This window comes from Drosophila ficusphila, unplaced genomic scaffold, assembly GCF_018152265.1.
Source record: "Drosophila ficusphila isolate 14025-0441.05 unplaced genomic scaffold, ASM1815226v1 contig_791, whole genome shotgun sequence".
NCBI classification, from domain to species: Eukaryota; Metazoa; Arthropoda; class Insecta; order Diptera; family Drosophilidae; genus Drosophila; species Drosophila ficusphila.
Window position 1 is genome coordinate 6,718,615 of NW_025064737.1, and position 21,866 is coordinate 6,740,480.

The window sequence follows — 21,866 nt, forward strand, 5'->3', positions numbered from 1 at the left end:
AACAAGAATTTGTATTTTTAAATCTTGATGAGCATTAAAGTTGGAGATACTTCAATTAAGCCCTGCAATTAAGTGAAGCCACAAGCAAATAGGTGTAATTTTTATATAATACCTTACGTGAAACCCACTCTCAGCCACTGAATAAATGCGAGCGACTCTTTGACCCCGTTTCACGGCTATTAATATTAATAGACGCCACACTACGGGGGAATCTCAGCCAAAGGTTGGCATTTCAATCTCCTTCTGGCAGACTGCTGATGCTACTGTGTGCTGCACATCATTACGAGCGGGTCGCTGGCAATCAGAAGGGAACTCGTTCCATCCTAACTATGCTAATTCCGACTCGCATAACAAACTCGTATGCAACACTCAAATCTCTGACGAGTCTTGTTAGCAGAATCCGCAGACAGTTAACTACGCCGGGCAGAAGGAATCATCCGGGTTTTGCAAGGGGGAGCCTGTTTGGTTCTCGTTCATATTTCCCATGTTGCATGTTGCCAGCAATGGAACAACGATGAAAATTCAGTTCCCTTACACGTTTTTTTCGGCTTCAGGTTCTCCCCCCTTTCGTCCTTGTAAAAACTCATGTTTTCTCAGTGTACAACACTGCGTATGTGTAATATAACCATGTGTTAGCTGGCCATAATGAATGGAAGCTGGCTGGCAACTCATTACTGGCCAGCTGCCTGTGAGCAGGGACCAGTCCGAACTTTTGGCAAATGTTCAGAAAGTCTTGTAAAAGTGAACACTTTTTTTCTGACTTTTTCAGGGGGAAAAATTCTGCATTGGTCTTAAATTTTAAAGGGTCTGCCTTGTGTAAACATGAGAGAGTTGGGGTTTCAGGTTCGTTTTTGTCAGTGATACAGATCTACACAAAATAAACAAATTAGTTGACTGGATGCTACCCACATGCCAGCTACAACTTTCAACTGATTAGCTACCCTGGTCTGCCCAACAAAAAACCAGAGCCGCAAAAAGCAAAGGCCATAAATAATTGCAACTAATTTCGGGACAAGTTTTTCGCACAACTGTCACAGACGTAAGCGAACGGACCCATGCAGAGATGAAGAAGGGCGTCGGAAAAGTGTGCTACGGAAAAACTAATAATGCCAATGACACACTGACATGTCCACACACACAGGGACACACACTCGCCACACACAGCCACACACTTCCATGCTGTGCGCACACATGACACATAATCACATAAAAGTAATGAACTCTACACATAAAGCGGTTGCCTGACTGACTGAGCTTTGCTCCGAGAGCTGAAAGGGTCCTTCATCTCATAATGGTGCCACTAAAAGTCCCCGTCTCTGTTTGTGTCTCTGTCAACCGGAGCTGGAGCGTAAATGCAACACACAACTTTAATGCTGCAGAAGCAGCCAAGGAAGTGGATGGCAAAGCAGAAACATGAACAGGGACCGACCAGAAGGCATCTGCCAACAGGACCAAAAAATGTACGGGCAAAAGAAGTCGAGGAAAACCAGGGAAAACTCGAATACTCATCCTCGCCCGCACGGACCTTGTCATCTCCTATTCGAGGCGATGAAAAACGGCTGGAAAAAATGTCCAAAGCGAACTGGGAAAAATTAAACTGGGGAGATCAAGATAAACGAAGTCACGATACGCTTTGAATTTATAACAAAATTAGAACCAAGCAAATACATAAATAAAAGAGATGGAGTCTTAAATTAAGTTCTAGATACTTCAGATAGCTAAAATATAAAAAATATGCAGATAACTAAATACAAAAAATTTGGGGATAAATAAAGCTGAAGTTTATGTTTAGAATAAATTAATAAATAGGTCAGATTTAAACTAAAAAGCATGAAACATACAAGGCCACCACAATATCTCAAATTAAAGTAAAAAAAACCCGGAAAAACTTTTAACCATCAATCACCGAACTATTTTTTAACTGAAATTCCCCACCAAATTCATTATAGGAAAGAGTATGCTGAAAAAATTTCAACAGCTCTGAGCAAGCAACTATCGCTTTATTAGTATGTATGGTCACATGTCAGTGACGTCGTCATGTTGTGGCTAGTGGTTTCTGCTCCTGCTGAGTTTTTCCCCCTTCCTCCTGCATCCTGCATCCTGTCCGTGTCGAAATCCCCTTTCCCACCTCGGGATTCACTCCCCATTCGTGTCCTTGTGATGTGGCCATGTCATTGCTTCGGCATGCTGATAAAAATTTTTAACAAACTTTGAGTTAACGACAGCGCAACGCTTCTGAGCTGAGAGTTTGAGTGTGTGTGTGAGTTGTCCGTTATCCGCCGTCCCCACGAGCAGTTTGAAAAATGGCCAAACACTATTAGCTTTCTGTCGGAAAGCAGCAGCATCCACACAACAGCAACAAACAAAAACAGAAAACGTGAAAGCAATACAACGTCTAAAATATTAGATGCAACATTTTTCGTGTCATAAAACTTTATTTTGCTGGCAACTAAAGAAGCCGGCAAAATAGTAAAAAATCGTCATAAATTTTATCTCAGTTAGCTGAATTTCATCAGAGAAATATATCAAATGTAAAAACGGAATCACCAAAAGCATATTTTAGTATATATATTTTAGTGAAAGACATTTCATGGCAGCAGAACAATATTAACAGATGGCATTGAAAAAGTCCCAAACAAACTATCTAAATTAAACCAAAGAGTAATTTTTAAGTTATTCCAAGTAAACTTAACTCTCATCTTCTGACTTTGTATGCTAACTCGATCAGATTTAATTCAATCAAACCTTTCGTTTTCACTATCAACTCAATGTTTACCTTTAATATCCGTTTGGCAAATCGAATTCCTTTTTTGCCGATGACAACAACTTCGGAGAGACAATACCCAAGACTTTGTGAGCTTTCCAGCTTTTCGCCAGCTATGTTTTGTTTGTTTCTTTTTCCAATTTTCCACACAATCGAGCACGGGACAAAGACAATGACGACACATGGAAACTATGTGACAACTATTCCGCAGCTGTCACCCTGGAAAGCGGAGAACTGGAACAGCGGACCCCAAATCCAGTTGCCATAAATAAGGAGACTTTTCAACACATTAAACACAATAAATCCGAACAAAAAAAAGAAAGGAGGCGAGAACGCGTCTGCTGAAAACAGTTCGCTGACAAATGTCAACAATGGGCGCCACGCAGATTGACAAAGGAAAATGGGCAATTGGGAGGCTCTTCGAGGGGGGAGTGGACCCTCTACGAAAATGCATCATGGCTCAGAGAGTAATTGAGTGACGATTGTTGTTGCCGCCGACACAAAGCCGCAGCACATTCGCCAGCATTAGCGGGGATTGCAATTATCCTTTTGCCTCCTGTGCCTGCACTTTCATCGCTCTGACAAAAGTCCAAAAGTATGCAGTGAAAGCGAAGGACAGTGGTGACTCCATAAGATAAACCAATGTTTAACATAAATGTACAAAATATTCTCAAAACTGTTACACTTTCCATTTCAATCACTCAAATTCAATGATCTTTAAAGCTTAGAAAAGTGAATAAAATCTTTGAATATTTTTTAATTTGATTAATAGAACAATTTTCTAATTTATATTTTTTAATTCTCGTAATCAAGCTTCACTGTCTAAAACCACTCTTCGCTGGAATTATGACGGGTAGAAAAAAGGAGGCCATTCCATCTGCTATTTGTCTCACTCCTTCACTAAACATACTCGACCGCCATTTTGACTCTGATTCAGTGCACTCGGGAAAAGTCAAGTTTTTCTTTCTCCCTCTCTGTTTGTCTTGCTCTTTCTCTCACTACCTCTCTCTTTTGCCTACTTATAATACTTAATGTGTCAACAGTGCACCGACTTAAAGCGCCCTAAGTCCCCGATCGAAAAGTAGGATAAAACCCAGTAATCGACCAAGTGAAAGTTGGTCTTAAGTGAAATTGACATTTAGGCCGTAAATTGCACATCGATGCAAATTGTGCTTCCTCTTTTTGCGAGCTTTTCGTTCAATTGAATTCAACTCCTGTCATCATGCAACCCAATTTTCAGGACATGGCCTCGTCTCCTCTCCTGACTCCGGTTCACATGTGACTGGATGGAAAACATGCAAGGAAGCAATTTCTTTTGCCTCCCATTTTCCATTTTCTTTTCGTTATTTTTCTTTTGTTCAGTCCTGGCTTGCACAATTCAATTTGGCAAAAATGTAATCGATGCTAAGATGTGCAACGAAAACAAGAAAATATAGGGATTCGTTTCACTCATGTGAGAGGCGGTGGGCGTGGCATTTGCATGCAAAGTAGGAGTTTGTCTTGTTTTCTGGGTAGGAAAATTTAACTAAAAGGCGGTAACAGAATTAAATGTTACAAACTGTGGTTCACAAAATGTTATTCTACAGGAATAATATTGAATAAGCGAAGGTTATTTGAAATTGATGGAAATTATAACTCGGAAGTAAACGGAGGTGAGAATCAATTAAGAGTAAATAACAATTATTACTCAGAAGTAAACAGAGAAGCAACCAATTAGAGTATGCAAATATTTATTTTTAAGTAAAAATAAGCTGAAAAATAGGTTTGAGTTTAAAGTCAACAAATATTTCATTTAATTAAAGCCAGCCAATTTAAATACGTTGAATTTTTATTCGTTTTCATCCATTTTAATTCGGATTAAAGCATAATATTTGCTTGAAGTTATTTAATACACATATTTTTAAAGATATATTCCAGCAGAGATGTGTTTCCCATTTCTGACTTCATTAATTTCCCCGGAACTTTTCTCTTAATTACGGTGCAGACACACGTGCACACATCATTAACATCCTGCCAAGAGAACCTGAGTGCCCAAAAGGAATGCCAACGGAGTCTTGTTTTTTTTCCCCGTCGAATTCAATTGCAATCAATCAAAACCGATGCGATCAACGCTCCGCAGCCAAATACACACTTTTTTATAAAGATATGCGAGCTCCTTTCACCGCAGTTAATGGCGGTTCCATTCAAATATGTGCGAGAACCGCAAACGAGTTGCGGTCTTTTGCACTTTTTAAATTGGAGGCCGTGCCACTGACGGGGGGCGTGGCAGAGGAACATTAAAGTAATTGCTTGCAATTTGATTTCATCAACCACACAGGAGAGCCAACGAAGTTACAGCATTAAAACAGAAACTCTGATCTCGGCTCCCATTGTCTGGCGGCTGAATATTCGCATTAATGAAGCTGCCATTCAAACAAACAATCTGTGCAACAAGAAAAAGGGAAAATCTGCTGAATTTGAGGCAAGTGCAGGGCCATTCAATACAAAATTGAGCTGTTGCATATGCTCAAAAAGCGGGCTTGGGGTGGCTGAGCAAATTGCGAAAACGGCGAATGCATTTCGTTTACTGCGAGCAGTTTTTCAGATTTTTTCGCCACCCTTTCTTCTCTTTTTTTTCTGCTTTTTGTTGTATCCATTTTCCAACGGAATTTGCATAGCACTCGCCCCTTTCCACCGGCAGAGCCCCCCATTTTCTTGCAGCAATTTCCATTGCAGGCATGTTAACCCAGTTGCACCTGAAAAACGCCCCGAAGTTTGTTAGTTTGTTTGCCGGCGATGCTGCTGCTGCCAGAGAAAATATGTCAAAAATCAGCAGGGGAAAAAATGGAAAAGACAAGGATCTGCCTTCGATTGCCTGCAGCTTTCATAAAAAATGGGATAGACAGGGTGCGAGGGAAAGGGGTGAACAGAGGGAGAGGGAGAGGGAAGATAGCTACGCATATGCACTTTGTTGTGTATTGCACATGACGCCCTGTCAGAGGCGCCTGAAAGTATGCAAGCAGTTTCGTTTCGTTTCGCCTGCTGTCGGCTTAGATCTCTTCGCTTTGTTTTCATAAAAGAACGTAAAAAACGATAGACAAAAATGAAATTGTTTACTCTTAGGTAAACTTCCCCCAGCTATTTTTGATAGTCTCCTTCGCTCGCAATCGAGGCTGAAGCTAATCTCAGCAGAATCTTTGAATTGCTTTTTGATTTCTCGACCAGAAGATGTGGAGTGGTGTACTTCAAGATTTATTGTTTCTGACTTTGTTTGTAAATTCAACCCACAAGTGTTTCCATTTAATATACAATTTATGCTTTAAGGCTTTAAAAATAATACAATTACTTTTAAATGTTTATTAACTGCAACTATTTTTATTTATTTCCAGTATCAAGTTTTAAAATTCTGTCCCCTTGCACCCAAATAAAATTGGTAAAGTTTTAAATTAAATTCACAGTTTTTCTCTTGAGGCCTCCTCGAAAAAGTTGATTAAATTTCACTTGATTAAGCCGCCAGCTTTCGGCAGCTTAACGTTGTTGCTCTGTCCTTTTCTCGTCCTTTCGCCCCCTCCCTTTCTCCCTTCATTGACTGCATTTCAGTGGCCTTCTCTGCCCGTAAGTAATGAAGTGTTTTAAATATTAAAACCAATTTACGCGACAACATACGCATGTTATGACGCTTGTTACCAGTACTTTTGTTTTACTTTTTGTTGGACTCTGAAAAGGGAAGCAGCTGACATATTTCCATGGTCCAGGGTCCGCGGTCCATGGTCCGTTGTCCTCGTCCTTGTTCAGGACCTGTGTCCTGGTAAACTTTTGCAATTAATCAAGATAGGTCGGCCGGCGGAATGAACATCGCCATTTACATGGCCCCAACATATGGCAGTCCCTCTTTCTCTCTCACGCGGGACTACTACCCTCTCGCTTCCCCCCGCCTTCCTGCCACGCCCCCTCTCCAGGGAGATTTCTAGGTGTAATTGTGTGTGTGTGTGGGCGACAAAGATTAATAATAATAACTGCGACTAGCCCAGCGGTTGGTCAGCAAGTGGCATAATCATGATTTATGACATGCAATTAATAAGCGACATGGTCAAGGGGGCGGTGTAACGGGCCGGGGGCGTGGCAGTCCGGCAAACAAGGCGTTGAGCCACCAATTGAAAGCCGTTGACAATGGCCATTTCAACATCACCCCCCACCGACACATTTTGTCACCTGAGCCTCGTGTTTTCAGCGCTCTACAATTGCAATTATTTTAAGCACGCACTTTGATGGTTGCTTTTGCGGTTTTTAATCAAATAGTGAAAAAGTACACAATCCTGCGGGTCAATCAAGGTTTAATTGGCTGCAAAGGCAAAATATTTAGGGGAAATACAAAATATATCTAAAGAATGGGGTCTTTAACCAAATAGTTCCATTCAATTTATAATTAATATTTGTGGTTTTTTCATCCTGAATAAATATTTATATGTACCTATATATTAATATTGTTTTATGCTTTCGCAATAAAGAAAAAAAAATTTAAGCTTAATTGGTTTTATTCCCATCTTGTTTTTGCTCGATTTAAACATCTTATAAAAAATTCAATCAAAAGTTGTAAAAAGCTTATTACAACAAAAAATCTTATTTCCCCCCCACAGTCATTTTATTCAATAATCACCATTGTACGTATGTACAAATTGGCTTATCGCCAACCATGTTGTCCAGTGTAATTAACCGCAATGTCCGTTATAGTAATTAAAAAGTTATTTTTTGGGTTTTCACGCCTCTGCAAACAATGCGTTCAGACACCCAGAGCCGCACAATAAACATTAAAGGCCACAAAATTGCATTTGTTAATTGCGTCGAGGCTAAAAGTGAATTCCGGGTCCTGGTTTATAATACCCGTAGCGCAGGTCCGCTTTTGTTGTTCGCGCAGCTAATTAAAATAAATGTCATTTGGGCCAGGGCTGTCAATAGTCGAATGGCCAAAATGCTGTTGGCTTGGTCGACGTCGCGTTGATTTTGCACTTCATTTGCTAAACAATATTGTGGAAATTGTGTAAAGCGCCGCGAGTGGTGGGAAAAACTGGGGGAGGAGTTTATACTTTGGTGCGGGCAAACGCACTGTTGCAGAAATAATTACTTTGTAATGCAAATTGTAAATTGTGAATGGCTGCATGTGCAGTGGAAATGCAATTACTCTAGTCCTCTGTAATTGTTTGCAATTGCATTATGAGTAGCATACTTTTCGGCAGCGCAGTGTGTGTTTCACGGATAGCATTAAATTTTATTGTTTGCGATTTGTGTTGGCACAACACAAATACGAATGCATTTTGCCAAATGCAACAAACCGGCAAGCCTCGGGCTCCAAAACTGTTTACCTAAAAATTGTCTCTAATAAATAGCAATTTACTCACTTCTGGTATTTTGCAAGGGAAAACAAAGTTTTCATTAACTTTAAGTTGGACTTGTTCACTTAGGTTTGCACAAGGTATTTCTTCACTTAATTTACTTAATTGGCAGAAATGGGAAGAAAGTATTAAATGGAATTGAAAATGTAATTTCTTTTTTGAAATTGAATTTCAGAATATGTATTTCTTGTCTTTAATAACTCTATAAATGTTTGCTTGCCAAATATTGATTTAATACTTTAAGCCACATGCTTTAAGTTTCGGTTTTGTTCTGCCATCTCATCGGTGGGGACAAATAAACTACATTCGCCAGTTGATGTCTCCCCAAGGAATCGAAGGACTCAAACACGTTCACACATAAACATTTACACGCACACACCTCTCCGCAGACCGCATAAATTTAAATTAGGCCCGAACCCAGAAAAGGCAATGAGCGATAAGCCCTGGCCGAGATCTTCGTGGCAGACAAAACCCACAATTAGAACTAGTTCCCATTTGTCATTAGCAATATTGTTTTATGCCAGGCAGAAGGACACGAAATATTGGACGTAGATGGGTGACTGAAAAGGTGTTATTAAGACGACAGACATTTCCGCCTCAACCGCTTGGGAACTGATTTATTTAGCATATCAACTGGCAGGACGAAACGGCAGAGGGGGAAGCCATGATATGCTCTCTGATTATCTACATTTGGGAATTTTCCCGACTCTCGACTCACTTGATTACTTCTCCGTCACAGAACGTGTGCGTGTGGCAAGTTTTACGGCCTCTATGCCACCAAGAAATTGTTGATTAAAATTTCAATTTCAGCTCGGGCGAGATTAGTTTACTTGCTGAGCAAAATGACTTTGTAGTTTATTAAAATTAATTGGCTCTGAGCAAATTTGGTGAAAATTGATGGAAATTGATCCACGCCCCCACTCTCGTAAGTTTAACTTTCTGGGTCATTAACTGATTTGATGGCTTTTAGCCGCACCGAGCGAAAACGCAAGACTTTTGGGCAGCCGGAGATAAGCGCATTGACCCGGACGGACTTGGTCATTTCGATGATGATGAATTATGTAGGGCAATAAAACCGTATCTGATGTACTATACATGTGCTTTTATGGTCGGGTCGGATACAGGGGCTCTTAAATTTATTCGCAAGCATGCTCGACTTACTCATTAAATTGCGATTTTCTGCGAGTACATACCTGCAAGAGAAACAAGTATTTAAAAATTAGTAAAGTAAATTTGATGGAATGGTTTAAAAGAGAAGTGGGAAGATAAATTGCACCTGCTGCTGACAAAGTGATTGGGGAAATTACATTTTATTGTTGAATGTTCCTAAAAATGGCTTATTTACGTAAATGATAAAATTATTCCTAATATATATACACAAGATATATGTACTGATACTAACTCTTTAAAATTTAAACCAGCTTTACCTATTTTTATATACAATAAAGGTATAAAGAATCTGAAATCGGTTTCATTAAATAAAAGGTTCGATAGATAACAAAAGACATATGAAATTAATTCTCAAAAAAGCAAACCGTAATATGACTGTTATACTATATAACCATCTAACCCATCCTAAGTCGCTAACTTACCTGACTCAATCGATCCTGACTATCGATAATATCGATAAACAATCGCATGCGATCGTCGAGGATCTGAAATCCATTTCTGGGCTGCAGCAGCAGATTCTGCACCGCTTCCCGGATGCTTCCGGGAGTTGTACTGCAAGAACTACTGTCGTCGCTGGCAAAACCATTCTGCAACTGTTGCTGCTGCTGCTGATGCTGCTGGTGTGGCAGTTGCTGCTGTTGCTGATGCGCCTGATGCTGCTGCTGCAACTTCAGCTGCAGCGAGTGCTGTCGCAGGGCCTCCGAACACTTGCGCAAATAGTCGTAGGAACCTTTCGATTTGTACTTATCGGCCATGGCCTGAAAGCTGTCCAATATCTCATTAAAGTCGGTGATCATGGGCGCAGTGGAGGGCGTGGTTGTGGCACTCGAGGGCGTTGTCACCGATCCCAGCGAGCTGTTCGACTTGCTCATCACCATCTGTTGCAATTTCGGGGAGGTGCTGTATGGAGAGCTGGTTATCACGCGAAGTTCCGTGGTCAGTGAGCTGTTTCCATTGGCGGCTAGATTTTTAAGACTATTGCTGCTGGCGGAACTTGGAACTGCTTTGCTGGGACTTAAAGCTTGCAGGTCCTCGCTCATGAGTCTTAAATTATCTGAGATTTGGTGGAAACTCTCCGAGGTCACCAGCGAGTGCTCCCTCTGCTCCAGTTTGCCATTACTGCTGCCGGGTATTATACTTGATTTGGGTCTTCGACGGGTGGGTATTCCATTCGTCTGATTGTTCACCACTCCTCCGGCAACAGATACTCCTGGCACAACGCCTCCACCTGGCGTACCCGAAGTAACATCTGGCATCTGCAGGGGTTTCGATATGAACGAGTCCAGCGTCTGGGAGCTGGTCATCTTTGGCTTGTCCGCGTTTTCAGGTATCTTATTGGCGCGTATGGCATCGAGGAACTGCCTCAACTGATCCGAAGGAGTGGGCGTGGCTTCAGGCTCCGATTTCACAGCCACTGAAGCTACATCCGAACCGTTTCTTTTCAGAGTAGACGTGGGTTTGAGGACATCTTCCGGCATGTGTTGCTGGTACTCCTGTCGCATGCTGCTCCTTATGTTGTCCAGAAAGAGTCGCAGTTGATTGGAGGGCGTTTGGGCCTCATTCGCTTGACTGGTGGAGAGTGAGGCCAGTGATTTGCTGACAATCTCCGGGGAAATCATATTTGGCTGGAAGTTGTTGTTGCCGTTGCCGGTGTTGCTGTTGTTGCAGGTTGTCGGCGTGAGCAGGTTGAGATTCGTCTGGCTTTGCTTCGCCAGCTGCTGTTGTCTTTTCAGCTCCGAAAGTAACTTGGCTTGTTCCGAATACTTTCTCACGCTTTCCGTGATGGTTCTTAGCTGCTCGGAATAGGCTCTCAACTGATGTTCCAGGTAAGCCTGATCCGGAGCAGGTGCCGCATAGCTCATTGGCCTGGGTTGCTCGCTTTTAGCCCCACTTTCCGTTTCCTGATTGCCGTGAAAACTGATGGAATGTCGCATGGTGTTCACCTGATTGCCAGCCGGACTCATTAGCATATTATCCGCACTGCTGCTCTTCTTGGGACTTTTTTGCCGGCTGAGTGTTCCGTTGTTGTTGCCATTGCCGTTGGGAAAGCGTCTAAGTGGTATGGGTGGAGCCTCAGATTGTATTCCCCCATTAAAACGATCCAAGCTTCTGGGTCTCTGGGTGCCATTACCGTTGAGTTGCCCGTTTAAGCCGGGCTGCTGTTGCTGTTGTTGCTGCTGCAGCGGTGGCCGTGGAGTGCTTTGTGATCGCCGTGGCACCACCGGAGCCACCGCTGGCTTCCGGTGGAGTGGAACTGGCGGTGCAGGCTGTCCATTTGTGGGGCTTTGCCTGTACTGCTGGAATAATGCCGCATACAAAGTCTCCTTATCGCCGCCATTTGCCGTTGCTGCTGCCGCCGTGACGGCATTACGCAACTGTTGCTGCTGGCGTGAAAGCTGCAATAATCGCTGCTGCTGCTGGGCGTTGTAGTCCACAAAGCTGGAGGCGGGTGCCCCGCCCACCGCGATGCTGTGGGGCCGCTGCTTCAAACCACGCAATCGCGAAGGTTCCGCGTATTCGGGCATTTCATAGTTGCCAGAACCGGCAGATGTTGCTGTTGCAATATTGGTAATTGCTGGCGGAACACTGGGCGCACTTTCCGTTGGCGAGGGACTGTTCAGGAAGGGATTGTTGCCTTTGAGCGCGATCGGTTGGGCGGCTCCCGGCAATCCGGAACTGGGCAACATGCTGGTCAATTGGGGCGGCGGACCCGGCGAACTTTGCAACGCCTGTTGCTGCAACTGCTGCTGCTGCTGCTGTTGCGATTGAGTGCTACCTGGATACAAAAGCGATTCGCTAATGTGCAGGTCCAATTCGTGGGCGTTGGGCTTCGCGTAAATGGGATTCGTGCGTGCGGGGGGCGTGGCAGCAGCGGGATAGCCGGTAATACGAAAACCATTCATGTTGCTAGCTAAAGGCTGCTGTTGCTGATTTTGCTGTTGTTGTTGCTGTTGGTGATTTTGGTGCTGCTGCTGCGTCTGTTGCTGGTGTTGCTGTTGCTGTTGCGCAATCTTGGCCGTTATTGTCGTGGTCATGGCGCATTCGTTTCCTTTGACCCGGCCATGAACCCTTCGTTAGCCAATCAAACCATCAATCAATCAATCACTCCTGGCTTTGTTTGTAAAGTTTTTTTTTTGCATTCAATTTAATTGCTCTACGAGGTGCAATTAATGAAGATTTACTTTAAACTGGACACGAAAGGGGAACTTATTGTATACACTTTTCATTTAAAAGGGTAACATTTAAAACCACTCTTAGGAAATTTTAATCTTCAAGTAATGTTTTAGATTTAATTCATTGATTTCAGCATTTCAGATATTCACGATTTTCATCTTTTTTCACATAAGTATAAAGTTGGTTAGAGTTGTGGAAATTGTAACAAATTTCTACCTAAGAATTATCTCCATTTCACATGGAACTTAAATCATTAATATTACCCCATTTCAACCTGCTTTTCAGCAAATAATTCCATTGCATAAATTGGGAATATATTATGCAAATAGAATCGACAAGGACTGAAGCCAGCAATATATTTTACATGAAAATAATAACCCGGCAATTTGTTCAATGCAAATGCCACAGGATTTGCCTTGGACGAATGCAAATTGCCATTTCGCATTAGCCAAGGTAAATGTCAACCAGGGTTCTCGATGTTACAAGTGATTAAGTAAGAGCTATCAGAATCCAGCAGGATTTCCCACCCAAGTTGACCAAGAGTTTGCCAACTGAAAATGTTTGGAAACTTAAATTTTAGTTGCTGCGGTTGCTTTGACAAAACTATTTATGACAATGTGTGCGTGGAATAGTGTGATCCCTAACCCTTTTCCACCCCCCTCCATATTCCCCCTCAAAGTGTCAACAGCAGGGAAAACAATGGAATGGAAAACATTTACACGCTTTAGAGCGTAAATACGCCATAAAGGGAAATGAGAGACAATGATCCCCGGGCAGGGAGTGCGGTTGTGTGGCTTAGAACTCGACACAAACATAAATATTTAATAAAAAATGCGCATAAATTATAAAACACAAATTCGAGCAGGAATAAGAAAAAGCGGCAAATGAATGCGGCCGAAGGGAAAATAGCCGGGAAAGCGGAAAAGATGGCTGAAACAAGCCATGTGGGAAATACGCGCGAACATGTAACAAAATGCACATATGAATATGGAGATAAAGCGAGATGGCGCGAGGAGTGAGTGAGGCAGAATGAGTTACATGCGCCGAGTGGGAGGATTAATTTACGTGCTGACTTTATTTGCACTGGACGAAAATTGTAAAGTATATTTGCAATTCCAATCCACCACGTTATTTCATGTTACCCAAAGGTAAACAAAAAATTTGGTATAAATTACAAAATGTTTTTCAAAGCTATTTACCAATTAAAACACTTGGTTTCCTGAAGCAGTTTAGTTGTTTTACCATCAACATATAAACATTTAAGCGTTTTATTTAATTCAATTTACCCTTCTCCCTTATTTACTTTTGAAATCCAAATAGTGAATGGCACTTCATCTCTATCTGACATTATATTTATGAATTTTGCATAACCTAATCTAATTAGAGTAAACTCAGTAAATATTCTCAACCAAAAGGCAAACATTCGTGTCACTTTAATCAATTAAAGTTGAATGGCAACTCGACAATTATTTCATTAAGAATCAGTCATCGATGCCCGTATTAAAAACACCAGCAGGTATGCATTCTGCAGTTTAGTGCAAATTAATTTGCTAATGTGCGAAGTAATTCCGAAATGTGAGCAAACAAGCCAAAGCGATTTTCGAGCTGTGTAAACAGCGAGCGAAGAGCTGCATTTTGGCCCGTGATGCACTTTGTCAACTCGTCATGCTACGTGCTCAGCTGTCTGAACTCGGGTCCTGGGAATCCCCGTCCCTCCGGCTTGTGGTTTACGACTAGCTGGTGGGACAGAGATGGAGAGACAGAGCGGAGAAAGCCAGGACTTCTTCACATGAATACTATGTCAGTGTGCTAGGACAACGGAGGCTCTACGGGGATGAGGTGCAGATGGCAAAGTAACTTGTATCAACACTTTAGCACATGCACAGCAAACTGAAGAGACCCACTTTGCACACACATGGGCACTGAAAGAAAATTCGGTAAAGTTTGCAGAACTTGCTTACAAGGTAATAAAAACGGAAGTAACTTGAAACATTCCTACTTGATGTTTCATTAAAAAACCAAGTGATAAGTTTACACCACAAAAGAAACCAATTTACATGCATTTCAAGAACTCTTGAATCCTAGTTTTCTTATAAAAACTAGACGTTTCTCTCAGTGCAGACCCACCTGCTGACCCTCGAGGAGCATTGCACCCTGCAGCAGCACAGGCGCAGGGCACACACAAAATGCCAGCCATCGTCTTGACATATTTGGGTTAGATTCGCCTGCTCTCGCTCATTAGGAATTCCTACTAAATTCTGGCCGTCTTGCCCTGCGTTCCTCTGCTAATGAACATAACTCTAGAAGGCTTCAACGGCTGACAGACCGACAGACAGACCAACAGGCAGGCGAATAGACGGCCGAGAAGTTTTCGGTTTGTTTGTGTAAGTTTTAAATTAATGACAGCATATTTACTTGCGGCCCCAGAAAAAGGGGAACACAGCTGCAGCTGACCAGAGCAACTTGAAAATAGATTAACAAAAATTAATGTTATGCTCGGTTTCCAGAGCTCCGATGCGGAATCAGGTCCTGGGCCCTGGAAATTAAATAAGATGTCCTGTCACTGTCACGAACCCTGTGTTTGTTTGCCAGCAGTTCGGTTGAGTGTGTGGCTGATGAATCTCCCCGGTTTTGCTGGTCTTTATCTTCCCTTCTGTCTTACGAGGAATTTGATTTAATTTGTGGCAACGAGTGTCTTGAGCTAGGGCAGAGTTTCTATCTGATTTTCGCCATCATTTGTTTGCATTGTTGTTCGTGGTTTGTTTAGAAAGCGAGTTTTGAGTTGGCAAAGATAAATAGCCTGAAGGCAGCCATTTTCAGAAATATTCTTCAAGTTACTAGGCTTTTAACTTCCACTATTTAATTAAACAGAATAATTGTATTATTCTCTCATGAAATCTTGTTTAATGAGAGTTAGGAATATGACTTATTAATTTATGGTATACAAACTACCTCAAACCCGAATTTAAGACATGGTCTAGTTGAATAATTAAGTTTTCAATTTGCCAGCAGTAACCGCACCTTTCTCTAATAAAACTCACCATAAATTAATTAAAAGACAACAAATTAACCAGACACATGCTGATGAGAAAACCTCATTCAATGATTTTCAATTAGTGCTGAAACCCAATCAAACTAGCAGCAGCCAAATCTGACCACAAGGCAGTTACTCGCTGGAAAAGGATAAATGGAGGGCGAAAAGGGAAAGAAAAACAGTGTAAACCAAATCCGCAAAGCTGGGCAAAACTTTCATTTAAAAGAAAAAACGATCGACTAAGTGGAAATACCTAGAAAAAAAACGGAATCCTCTGCATTCAAAAGTGAAAAGCTGCAAGAGCAACACAGGCAAACAGCGATAACAAATGAACAGGAGAACGAGCAGGGATCCACAGCTAGCTGTGGAAAAAAGGAAGAAGGACTCCGCTGTTGTACTACACGCCGAGGGCCAGGCTCAAACACTAAGCAAATAGACATGATAAATTAAAAAAGCAGAAAGCAAAGCAGCACAAGCGAAAAAAAGGAATGAAAAGCAAATAACGCGACGCATTGCACGCAAAGCTCAAGAAAAGATTACAGCAACTCCAGCTACCGACCAGACGACCCACCGCCGCCTCCCACTTCACGCCCCCTTTTCAATCCGCCCTCGACAAAGGGGCGTGGCAGCAACGGTGGTCGATGTGTGTTAAGTGGCATGCCCCAAAGGCGTCAAGAGGCACGCAGGATAAATAACAAAACGACACTGATAGAAGGCAGAAGCGAATCCTGGTTAGAATGGATAGAGAAGAGGGGGCGGGGGTGGGGCAATTGGCGACGGATTCTACAGCCGAATGGGCGTGGCCTCTAAAGTGGGCGTCTAGCTTGTTTGGTTAAGCCTTCCAGCAGGTGTTAGCGCGTTTCAAATGCCAACGATTTGCCATTTGCATAGTCTGCGACATACCAAACTAACAGGGTTGTCAATGTTTTCGATTAAAGTCAATAACGATATATTACTAAGATTAAACGGAGCTTGAGAAGTAGTTTAATAAAAATCTCAGTGCAAAATCTGATTTAAATTATTTATAAGAACATTTTCCCTTGACCATTAACCAATTTACTTGTTTAATAAATGACATTTTTTTATATTGAAACGTATATAAATGATTCGTCTAATTAAAATGTTTTTGAGAGTGCTCGATTAAATTTTTTTACTTTATTAAATTTATTTATTTTTCATATCTTTTTTACCCAACTGTATTTATACAGAAGGATATAAATAATATTCCTGAACATACAGAAAAAATATTTTTATATGCACAAATTTTTTTACTCTCTATAGCGACCAGCTTGCCAACCCTATTTGCTTGGCAATTTATCAACACGACACCTTCTGGCCAATAGACATTGCCAACATGGCTAATACTAACAAACCCAATGGACAGCCCCGACATCCATAGACATGCACAGCCATGCAAACACCTCGCAAATACGCAGCCAAGTGAGAAATGAAGACGAGTTAGTTAAGATGGAGCAGAGCAGAGCAGGAAGAAAAGGGAAATCCATGGAAAGCCAGGGAAAGAGTGGCGGGAGCGAGAGATAAGCCCGTTGCAGTCGCCTCAAGCCATCTGGCGAGATGTGGGAGCAATAGGAGTCCTGCAGGACGACAGCATAAATCAGAATATATATGTACGTATAGTTAGGGGAAGTTAGGGGGCCAGCCAGATGGGGGAGCGATAAAAGACAAAACGGGAAAAGGAAACCGCTCCGAAGGCAAACGGCAACACTAATTGAAAAGCAAGGTAGAATTAATGGCTAGGGAAATGTAAGCGCTCCATAAACTTTTTCCCTGCAAAAAGGGAAAACCCGGGACAGGCAGCAAAGAAAAAGAAAATGCCGAACTAGAACGAAACGGTACTTAAGTTGGCCAATTTGGCGACCACGCAGTCACCGCATTTATACCCCTCTGTCTCCCGCTCCGTAATTTTGTGTTTCTATCTGGAGCGGGAACTCTGCTCCTCCGCAACAGTAAGCACTGAAATTAGTTTTTTCGGTCAGACAATTTTATTAACATTTAATTGAAATAACCAAACAAGCAACAAATGAGCTGCCACAGGCAATAATCGTTGATACAGTGCGTGTCGGGACGGTAAAACTAATGATTTTGCTTAGGAAGGGTTTAGTGTTTATTCAAGGGTACTTAATGAAATGATTGTAGAATTTTTAAAAAGGTTAAGAATTATTCTTTTGTGTTTTGTATTGAAACGAAAAATTATATCGAGAAATCTAAATATAATACATAATCTATTACAGGAACAAAAATAGTTGCGAAGGCCACAAAATAATATTTTACAATGGCAAGTGAATCGACGGTTTTCATAACCTTTTCTGTCAAACTAAAGTTATGAGACGTACTGTTCTCCGCCTGAAAATTAACACCCATTTCAGCTAGTTAATAACACAATCAAGATCCTTGTGCGAAAAAGGGGCAGCAAAGGAGCGCTTGTCTTGGTTCGGTTTCAGGCACTCAACTGAAAAGTTTTAATCCGCTAAAAGCCAGCCGCAGTAGGATTATGGGCTCTTGGCATGCCATTGATACGCTGGTTCCACTGTGGCATGTCTTTGTGTGCCCGGAACCGTGTGGGTATGCGTTTTATGATGATGAAGGTGTGAAAATGGAAAAAGGTGTGTGTGGGTTATAAAATAAACTCTTAACGGAAGTTATAAATAAGAAATAAAGCAGCCGAGATGGGAGAATAAACTTCGACCAAACTTTAAGCAAAAGAACAAACTTTAAGCTGAAGCCCAAACCAAAAAATTAAGCCGCCAGGTAGGAAGATCCTTGAAATGGTATAGCCACTCTAATCATTGCTACATAAATCCAATTATGTGCATAATTCTTCAGTGACCCATGGCTAAATAATTCAAAGTCCCTGCCGCAGGCACAAAACAATTTATTATGTATACGCACAGAACGACTTAAGTTATGACAATTAGGTTTGAGTGTTTAAGGACCGCCACAGAATTCCTATTATAACAAAAATAGTCATCTAGATAATGGCTGAAGTTCAAAAGAACCATAACCAAATTTAAATGCCATTCGCAGCCTTTTCCTTTTTTAAAGGCCAAACGCATTTACTTATTTATTATGCTACCGTTTTTTCTTTGGGACTCCTAGCTGAACATTAAAACTCGATTATTTCGATAATAAAAGTTCAGAAACGAACGTGCATCGAAAATAAACAGCAAGATTTCAAACTTTAAGCAAAAGGAAAGAAAGCTGTGAAATGGAAAAACATTAAAAGCGGCATTATCGAAACTTGAACTATTTATGAGGGAGCAAACACCTAATTGAAAAGAGTGGATGAGAACGATTCCATTAATTTCGGATGAATGGAAATGCCCGAAAAACTTTCCTCTTCGTCGTTTCAATTCTCGCCTTTTTCTTGGCGTTTTCACGCTGCCGACTGCGAAAAACTTTGTTGCTGGCGCAAATAAAATCACAATAAACTAATTGAATTCAGCAAATCGTTTTCGTTTGAAAGGACGGAATGTGAAGTGCGCGAAATTAATTCAATTGGCTAACAATAATAATTTGCACAATAAAAACGGCAACAATTGAATGAAGTCGAGGTAAAACTTTCCCAGAGATTTAATCACACAATGTAGGTTCCACACTCCCTTTTTCCCCTGACCAGATGTTACGTGACTTCCTCGAAGGTCCTGTTTCCTTTTCTGTTCCTGCCACTGATGCTGATGGCCGGGCAAAAGTTTCTTTGCTTGTGAATTAACGAATTCGTTATGCAAAATCGACAACTACTGCGAAAGCAATCCAAATTACAAAGAGTGTTGTACAATTAAAAGGAAAGGAATTGCAGAAGATGTAATGGAACTTACAATAATTTTGAATAGTTGCTGATAAAAATACACTAGTATACTAAAAACTTATTGGAAAACCTATTCAGTTTTCATGTATTATAAGTACAAAAATATCCCTAGACACTCCAAGCTTGTTCCCGCAGTTTCAACTGTAATCCGAGTGTTCAATGTGGCGTATACGCAATATCAAGTGAAAACCACTTGAACAAGCACATAACGACAAGTTTCCTTCTTCTGGCTTTCCCCTTTTTTTTTGGGTTTGGTTTCGGTTCTCTTTGCAAATAACCTCGGGCACGTTTCTCGGCTAACTGCTTACAAGTCCGGTTCGGTGTTCCCTTTACTCTTTCTCCGACCAAGACCAGTATCTGCCATGTACATTTCATTTTTATACGGCAACAATGCCGGCCCGGCTCCTCCTTCCTTGTACAACACTTAAATCCCAATTCGTTTCGGGTGCAGGAATCACAGCTCAGATATCGGGAACATGGCTCGAAGGCTGGGGAGGGGAGCACTTACTTAACATGCATGTATGGATATTTTATTGATACGCAACTGTGAGTGCCGCTGGGCGATTGGACACAAGGAGCGTCGGCAAATGGGAAAAGTGTGGGAAATAAAAATGAAAATGTGTTGCGAGGCCTTTAATGCGTTTCGCAAGCATTTCGGGTTCTTGCCTCGAGGAGTCTTACGCACACAAAATTGGAATGGCCCAATAAATGGCCATTGGCCAGGGAGCCAGAAGTGGGATCACACTCCTCGCCTTGACTCTCGATTTTCTGCTGCAGTCATCTGGGGACTACCAAGTGAGATGGAAAACTCTTTGAGTTTCCACTTCCATCATAAGCCTTCACACTCGTTTAACATCTGTTTACTGCTGAAGAGAGGTACTGAATTTGCAAAACTTAAAACTACACAAAAGTCTCGTTAGGAAGTTTGGTAAATTCCAAGAAATTTTTAGCCCATGTCCAGCTTGGGTGAAATGTGTTCTCAATTTGCAAACTGTTATATCACCTTTTCTATATTTCTTATCTTTTTAAAATGTTCATTATAATTAAAAAAAATTAAAATCACATTATTGTTTTCACTTTCATCTACAATGAATGAATTTTAATCTTGGGTTTTAATTTATTATGTTGTAAGGGTATAGAAAATTCCCCTATCCCAGGCCAAAACAAATTTACACAACTTTTGCCAGTCTCATGCGTCAGGACTGTTCATTCATCTTCTTTCGCCAGGATTTCGGAACCGAACCGGGTACAACAATCAATAAAATTGAAGATTTGCCTTTTTCGCCCAGCCACACAAAAGTCATGCCAGCTGCTGCACGGATTCATCCTTCCCATATATATATATATATGTACATTGGATATAGAGAGGGGGCGCCAGAGGGGCGAGAGTGTCAGGGAATTTGCAAATGCCGACTGATTAATGACGCAATAATTGTTGGCACACGCAGGCCGATGGATGGATGGCCGAAATGTATTTAAGTTTCTGTTTTGTTTTCGGCCAAAGGCAAACAAGTGTTAAAAAATTGACTTTGGGCTCGACCAAACGGACCAAGGGATCAATAGCTGGTCGTTGTTCGGGCCATTTGATAGGATTATTATCGTGTTCTTAGCCCTTTTGGCATTTGATTTTGCGGAAAGCTTTTGTCGGCTCCCTAAAGTTCCATTTCGTTACGTTCAATTTACCAAATTGCTTGAGTGGTGAATGAAAATTTCAACTATTTTCCCCATTGGTTTTTCTATTAGCGGCTCGAACTCTCAAGGGTTCGAATTCGTGCTCGAGCTGGGGCCCTTAATGATGATTTATATCTGCTTTGAGCTTTGAATTGGTTGGTTAATTATGCCAGTTAAGCGATTGGGGTTTTTGGGGGTTTCCAATGAATTTCAATTTCCTCAATGATAACTGGCACTTTAAATCGTTTTCCGATTGAATCTCATTGAAATGCGTCCTAGATAATGATTGCTTAGTAATTTAAGATAGATTTATTATAGGGGAGGTTTTGGTCATTCCTTCGTTCAATCAAAGGGATAAATATCTTAATTGGTTTGTGCATAGCAAAGGCAATTAATAAGAAGAACAAAAACTGATTATTTCTCAGAGCGATAAATTGTTAGGAATGCTAGGTAAACGTAAGAACAATAATTAAACTGCTAACCAATTAGGATATTTCATTTCTTTTTATGTATAGAAATATCTTTTTGAATTTTATTTTTTGGAAAATCCCTTTAGCACATCAGATAATTCCCTAGCATATTTATATACATAATCCCACGCAGCGTAAACAAAGCATAATTAGCAAAAGAAAGAGATAAAAGGGAGTGAGTCCTGCGAAGGTGTTGAAAATTATGCATAAGAGAGAAAACGGATATGAAGTACGAATTTCCTAGCTGCTGCGATTTATGTTGGCCAGGATCCCCGAGGATATTTTCGGGGGAGTCGAGATGATGCTGCAGGTGAAGCCCGGTTGCCAGGCGCGCTAATTTGCTAAGCTCGCTTACACATTGGAATTGGGCTAAAAACCCTCGCAACTT

At 41.4% G+C, this 21,866-nt stretch overlaps 1 protein-coding gene across 17 annotated transcripts in view; it reads right to left on the reverse strand.

Annotated features, from left to right (window-relative positions):
• LOC108101043 (dystrophin) overlaps window positions 1-21,866 on the reverse strand; it is a 145,651-nt gene that overhangs the window by 64,171 nt on the left and 59,614 nt on the right. Inside the window, exon 1 of one of the 17 annotated variants that reach the window (XR_001772037.2) lies at window positions 9,726-12,554. The exons of 15 other annotated variants lie outside the window; for them this stretch is intronic. Coding sequence is in view for 1 of the 2 variants with exons in the window: in XM_017205219.2 (XP_017060708.1) it covers window positions 9,726-12,338 (2,613 nt within the window). In the remaining variant the exon portion in view is untranslated. Of the gene's footprint in view, window positions 1-9,725; window positions 12,555-21,866 lie in introns of those variants that run through there. One more of the 17 variants, XM_017205219.2, reaches the window with a different exon arrangement.